The sequence below is a fragment of the Zeugodacus cucurbitae genome, chromosome 6 (genome assembly GCF_028554725.1).
Source record: "Zeugodacus cucurbitae isolate PBARC_wt_2022May chromosome 6, idZeuCucr1.2, whole genome shotgun sequence".
NCBI classification, from domain to species: domain Eukaryota; kingdom Metazoa; phylum Arthropoda; class Insecta; order Diptera; family Tephritidae; genus Zeugodacus; species Zeugodacus cucurbitae.
The window spans coordinates 70,379,505-70,386,092 of record NC_071671.1 but is presented as its reverse complement, the minus strand read 5'-3'; the positions used below and the strand labels follow the sequence as shown (position 1 = coordinate 70,386,092).

The window sequence follows — 6,588 nt, the reverse complement described above, 5'->3', positions numbered from 1 at the left end:
AATATTACCCATAAAGGAGAGTCAAAGAAGCTCAAGGAGAGAAGAATGGATAACCCGATCACCGCTAGCAAAGGAATACTAAAGAAAAAGGAGATGGGTGGACGATAGCGATATAAGAAACCCGGATGTGGAAGACGGCCAATGGCGAAATCCTATTGGAGTTGCACCGAAGGAAAACACAGGCGAATACACAAACAAGATAGGTAAATTGCTGGTTTTCAAGCACCAAAGCACTTATCCACGAAACACCGGTGAAAATCCAGAACCTCGAACAAATAACCTCTGGACGTGATATCAGAGGTGCTATACGACGCAACAAGGAGCTGGGCAATTAAAGGCATCGAAGCGGCTTATGCGGGTACACAAAGTACCAACTTAATCTCTCTGCTCTCCAGACAAGATCAATACTAGAGGATGGGTGGTTTGACGGAGCAAAGAGAGACCAAACCTAGTATAAGACAAAGAAGAATATAAAGCAGTAATATTAGTGAGACGTAGGCCGGAATGGCGTAATTGAGCGAGCCGAATAGCTAAGTTTTGCTTCACGCTGTAATGACTAACGGCAGTCTTGTGGACCAACTACAAGCAATGACGACGGAGTCCAGGGTTTTTTATGTTTGTTCTAAGAGAATAATATTCCTCCACCGGAGAAAAAAATACATATCGGATGTATGGATGGCTCATTGAAATTGTGGTGCTCATGTGTGCTTGTATGCGTGCAGATATGGAGGAGATAAGAAATATTGCTTGACGCTAAATTGAAAGAGGCAGAAGAAATATTTCGTTTGCATAAAGGAATAAAGTATGTTGTTGTTGCAAATTTTGATATTGCTTATATGCATGCACAAACGTCGCACTAATGCAACAACAAGGCCAACATAATTTTGAGAAGAGTTTTACAAATTGCCCAAATAAATTTTACACACGCCGCTTTTACCTTTATAACACTTGCAAATACACACAACAACAACAACAACAACATTAAGCAGACTCCGGGAAAGAATGTAAGAGCAACCGTAACACTAACATCAGCATGTTTGCGGATGTAAAGGCGGATGTGTGTGTGTGTGTGTCAAATGTCAAAACAGTTAACTGTTTGTTTACTACTCGAACACCGTAATCATAAGCTGTTTGTCAGTAGAAAGAGAGAAAGACAGTGCTTAAGAGAATTATTTGCAAATTCACCACGAACGCTCGTTACACTACGAAAGTAATAGAAATGCCCGAGTGTCAGTAAGAGAACGCTCGTTACACATGATGTTTCTCTGAAACTGAGAAAGAGTCGCAGATTGTTTGCAAGTCAAGTTGTAAAGCGAATTCGTTCTGCGAATGGAAATGAAAGCAACAGCAAAATATCGCTGCAAGGCCAGTGAAAATACATAAACGATTCGTTAAAGCGTTGCGTGCCAACGAATAAAGCCGATGACAGCAGCGGTGGGATTGCGGGCACACCATGGGCGACTGCTTGTAATGACTGTAATACCCTTGAAAAGGTGTAGTGCAACTAATCTTAATTACAATTAAAAAGAAGTGTTGCAAAGTAATTTAAAATAGACATAAATTAGCCGCGTGCCGTGGAGCTGCAACAGAGGCGCTGTTGAGGACAATCATTGTGCGGTTTTGGCGATTTGTAAATTGTGCTGCCAGACGGGCCATAAATATGTACATACCTTATTTATATATTTGTTTTGCATTTTATAAAGAAAGTTCAACAACCAGTCTATCGACTTCAAACATGAATTAGGTTCTCAACAACTATTAGAATTTTTATTCATACACTTGTAAAGCACTTAGTTCACCGATGAGATGTATATTCGTTGACTTTTCTAAGTTGGATGGCAGCTTCTCCATTCCTCATATACGACAACTTCTAGACTGAGATAGCGATTAAACTTTCTTTGAAATAACCTTATCAACCAGCAGTACCCAAGACTCCAGCTCTATATAGCTTAGGTTCCCAACAACTTTTAAAAAATTGTATTCATACCCTTGAAAAGGTCATAGCTGAACGATGAGAAAGAGATGGATTGATTTTTTTACGTTCGCTGGCAGGTTTTCAACTTATCTCTTCTTTGATGAGATAATTTTGCCCCTTTAGTGAGTCAACACTGTTAGAATATACACACTGTCCGGCTACAGCCGCACTTAGGCCCTTCTTACTTCCTTATATTCAAAATATTCATAACAAAATCAAAACAAAACAGAAAACGAATCTTATCTCTGCCAACAACCACATTATATACTTGTTGGAGTATTCTCTATGTGTCACTTCCCTCATTTCGGGACGCTATTTAACATAGAGCTAGAGTATAAATACAGCACCGTTTATATTCGAGCGATTAGTTCAACAAAAGCATACGAGATGATCATTCTATATACAGACATGTTGGTGACCGCTGCGTGTTTGGTGCTCTTCATAGACACCGCCTGGACGGATATGCTGTTGAACAAATCGGGAAAACTGAGAACTCTACCTACCAATTGTGTCGACGCAGTGCGGTCCGCGGGTTCAGCAGCTAAAAGTGGCATCTACCAAATACAATTACCGCTAGGTAATTGGACGCATCGCCACTTCTACGTTTACTGCTTACTCGATGGTAACGGTGGTGACCCTTGGTTATTGATGCAGCGCAGGCAGGACGGAGAAATAGATTTCTTTCGCGACTGGCATGATTACAAGACTGGCTTCGGAAATATTGCTAGAAGTTTCTGGATGGGTTTCGACAAACTGCATGCGATCACACAAATGCAACTTCATGAGCTACAAATCGAATTGCATGATTTCAACGATACCGTTAAGTACGCCAACTACGAAACCTTCGCTGTGGGCAACGAGATCGAAAAATATACATTGAAAATTTTGGGAAAATATTCTGGAAGTGCAGGCGATGGAAAGATATTCTATAATAGTGGCAAAAAGTTTACTACACACGATGTGGACAATGACGGTTATTCTTGGAATTGTGCGGTGAAGTACAGAGGGGGTTGGTGGTATGACAACTGTCACCACAGGTGAAATTGAAAGCGCTTGTTTTCTAAAATGTTACACCTAAATATTCTTGATCTATTCTTTAGTTGTCTAAATGGCGATTACCTTAACTACAACAATAAATTAGAAGGAAAAGGCATAATCTGGAGTACATGGCAAGGAGTCTATTATTCGATGAAATATGCGCACATGGCCATTAGACCCAAAGATAGCGTGGAAATGAGAAAAAATGAGGCACATAAATGTAAGAAGAGGACAAAGAAAGGCTAATTAATAAATCATACCATATATAAGTAACCTTGAACAGAAATTATAATAATGAATATATATACTATTCGCTGTTCCTTTATGACTGTCTGAAAGGGACATCATTTATCAGAACTTACTCGTTTTGTAACAGATTCGAGAACGGAGCAGCAATAAATGCTAAAATCTAATGCATAGTCGTGTCTTTTTTCCTTTAAACTATACATTGCTGTAGATATCTTTCTCTCTCTATCTTGTGCACCTCTTCTTAAGATTGTAGATTTCACTACTTTCGAGAGTGATCATTTGGTGTTGAGTATGGAATAGTCACCGAGATCCCGAGAGTGAAATTCGAGACAATGCCTTCTCTTGCACTGATAATGCGTTGGTAGACACTATATTGTCTTGTGCTACTCTCTTTTACATTTGATCTTCTAAATTTATTATATCTGTCGCATACATCAGGCAATAGCAAAATACAAATTACTAAAGCCACCTTTAGGACAAATAATGGAGTTCTTTTTAGTAGATTTACTATTTTCACATATTAACCTCAAAGCTCCTTTGTACTTTACGGAAAATGGAAAGGGCAGCTGTCGGAATCTGTCGAAAACTATATTAACAAAGTTAACAACAACAACAGCAATGAGCAACAAATGTAAACAACAGCATGTAAGAAGTAGCTGTTAAGGAATTTGGGAAGCAACGGTAAACAGAAAGAGCAGCCTCAACACAAGCAGGATCATGAGTGCGGTTGTTAGTACGAATGTGTTTGTGTGTCAAATGTCAAAACAGTTAACTGTTTGTTTACTACTGGAACACCGTAGACATAAGCAATTTGGCAGTATAAGAGAGAGAGTGAAAGAGAGAAAGCATATGAGAGTTAGTTGCTAATTCACCACGAAAACGTCACATTACGAAGATAGTTGAAATGTCCGACTGCCAGTAAGAGAACGCTCGTTACACCTAATGTTTCTCTGAAACTGAGAATGTGTAGCCGATTGTTCGCAAATCAAGTTGCTAAGTCAATTCGTTCTGCGAATGTAAACGAAAGCAAAATATCTCTGCCAGGCCAAAGAAAATACTTAAGCTGTTTGTTAAAGCGTTGCTTGCCCTCGTAAACGGACGATGACAGCGGAGGTTTTGGCGATTTTTAAGCTCTGCGGACGGACTAGCCTTATATACATATGTACATTTTTATTTATTTTGCTTCTTATAGAAAAAGTTGAAGAACCAGCCTATTGATATAAGATATGGCTTCGATTCTCAAAAACTTTTTAAAAATTGTATTCATGCCCTTGTAAAGCACTTAGTCGACCGATGAGTTAAAGATGTGTTGTTGACTTTTTTACGTTCGATGGCAGGTTTTCCTGATTATTTCTTCTCTACTAAGATAGCGATCAAAACACGATTTCTCAAAAGGATCCCTTATCTTTGATATCAAATATTGATGATATATTCCTTTAGTGGGTTATTAAAAAATATAAATTGTTCGACTACACCCGAACTTAGGTACTCCTTGCTTGTTTATGTTAAATATATATTAATAGCAAAATCAAAACAAAACAGAAAATAACAGATCTTATATCTGCCAACAACCACATTATATACTTGTTGGAGAGGCAAATGTTCTATGTCTCACTTCCCCTATTGCAGAATCGAATGTAACGAAGAGCTAGAGTATAAATACAGCACCGTTTATATTCGAGCGATTAGTTCAAGAAAAACATACGAGATGATCATTCCATACACAAACATGTTGGTGACCGCTGCGTTGTTGGTGATGATATTGATCTTGGACACCGTCTCGTCGGGTATGCTATTGAACATATCGGGAAGTATAAGGCCTCTACCTCCCAACTGTTTTGAGGCAGTGAGCGCCGCTGGTTCAGAGGCAAAAAGCGGCATCTACCAAATACAATTACCGTTAGAGGGTTGGACGCATCGACCCTTTTACGTTTACTGCTTACTCGATGACAACGGCGGTGACCCCTGGTTGTTGATACAACGTAGGCAGGGCGGAGAAATTAGCTTCAATCACAATTGGAACGGTTACAAGATTGGTTTCGGGAACTTGGCCACAAGTTTCTTCATTGGCCTCGACAAGTTACATGCAATCACACAAGTGCAAATTAATGAGCTACAAATCGAGCTGCATGATTTCGACGATACTGTTAAGTATGCCAACTATGATAGTTTCGCAGTGGGCGATGAGAGCGAAATATATGCACTAAATGTTTTGGGATTATATTCTGGGACTGCAGACGATTCCTTGACCACACATCACAGTGGACAAAACTTCAGTACATACGATAAGGATAACGAAAATTGGTCCGGGAATTGTGCGAAGCGCTACAAATGTGGCTGGTGGTATAACAACTGCCACAGGAGGTAAAATACAATTCGCAAGTTTTTAAAAGTGTTAAAGTGTTAAGTGTTATTATTGCCTTCCTTAGTAACCTAAATGGCGAGTATCTTAATGGCACTCACGAACAATATTCGGAAGGCATAATCTGGAATGCATGGCACGGTTTGTATTATTCGTTGAAATATGCGCATATGGCTATAAGGCCAAGAGATAGTGCAGAAATGCGCGTGTATGGAATTAGGAAGAGGATATCCAAAGTAAAAAAGGCATAAAAATTAATAAACATCTATCATATACTATATTCTGTTCATTTACGACAGTCCGAAAGAGACATATTTTTTCAGAACTTACTTGTTGTTTTAACAGATCTAAGAATGTTCTTGAAATAAATCGTCAAATCAAATGGATAGTCGTGTTTTTTATTTTTTTTTTTTCTTAAAACAATACATTGCTGCTTACATACTTGGAAAATCATGGAACGACAGCGTGACACACTGAGAACCACTCCTTATATTGGTCGCAGATTAACCATGCTTGTAGGATCAGCTACAATCTTCTACAAGAGTGTACAGCTACTGGCGTACGCCGATGATATCGATATCATTGGAAACAACACCCGCGCCGTTAGTTCTGCTTTTTCCCGCCTGGATAAGGAAGCGAAGCGAATGGGTCTGGTGGTGAACGAGGACAAGACGAAATATCTCCTGTCATCAAACAAACAGTCAGCGCATTCGCGTCTTGGCTCCCACGTCACTGTTGACAGTCATAACTTTGAAGTTGTAGATAATTTCGTTTACCTAGGAACCAACATTAACACCGATAATAATGTCAGCCTTGAAATCCAACGCAGAATCACTCTTGCCAAAAGGTGCTACTATGGACTGAGTAGGCAATTGAAAAGTAAAGTCCTCTCTCGACGAACAAAAACTAAACTCTACAAGTCCCTCATCATTCCCGTCCTACTTTATGGTGCAGAAGCATGGAC

At 39.3% G+C, this 6,588-nt stretch overlaps 2 protein-coding genes across 2 annotated transcripts; both read left to right on the top strand.

Annotated features, from left to right (window-relative positions):
* The first annotated feature begins 2,366 nt into the window (after nt 1–2,366).
* On the top strand, nt 2,367–3,432 carry LOC105221238 (ficolin-1-like). Its single transcript, XM_011198035.3, has 2 exons — nt 2,367–3,012; nt 3,076–3,432. The coding sequence occupies exons 1-2, from the start codon at nt 2,384–2,386 to the stop codon at nt 3,257–3,259; spliced, it is 813 nt and encodes a 270-aa protein (XP_011196337.3). The 5' UTR covers nt 2,367–2,383; the 3' UTR covers nt 3,260–3,432.
* Nucleotides 3,433–4,950: 1,518 nt separating this feature from the next.
* LOC105221237 (ryncolin-1-like) lies at nt 4,951–6,010 on the top strand. Its single transcript, XM_011198034.3, has 2 exons — nt 4,951–5,626; nt 5,692–6,010. The coding sequence occupies exons 1-2, from the start codon at nt 4,971–4,973 to the stop codon at nt 5,873–5,875; spliced, it is 840 nt and encodes a 279-aa protein (XP_011196336.3). The 5' UTR covers nt 4,951–4,970; the 3' UTR covers nt 5,876–6,010.
* The last annotated feature ends 578 nt before the right edge of the window (nt 6,011–6,588 follow it).

Coding starts and splice junctions, on each gene's coding strand:
- LOC105221238 (XM_011198035.3), top strand. CDS start 2,384: ATGTTGGTGACCGCTGCGTGTTTGGTGCTCTTCATAGACACCGCCTGG. Junction 3,013..3,075: donor TATGACAACTGTCACCACAG/GTGAAATTGAAA, acceptor TCTATTCTTTAG/TTGTCTAAATGGCGATTACC.
- LOC105221237 (XM_011198034.3), top strand. CDS start 4,971: ATGATCATTCCATACACAAACATGTTGGTGACCGCTGCGTTGTTGGTG. Junction 5,627..5,691: donor TATAACAACTGCCACAGGAG/GTAAAATACAAT, acceptor TGCCTTCCTTAG/TAACCTAAATGGCGAGTATC.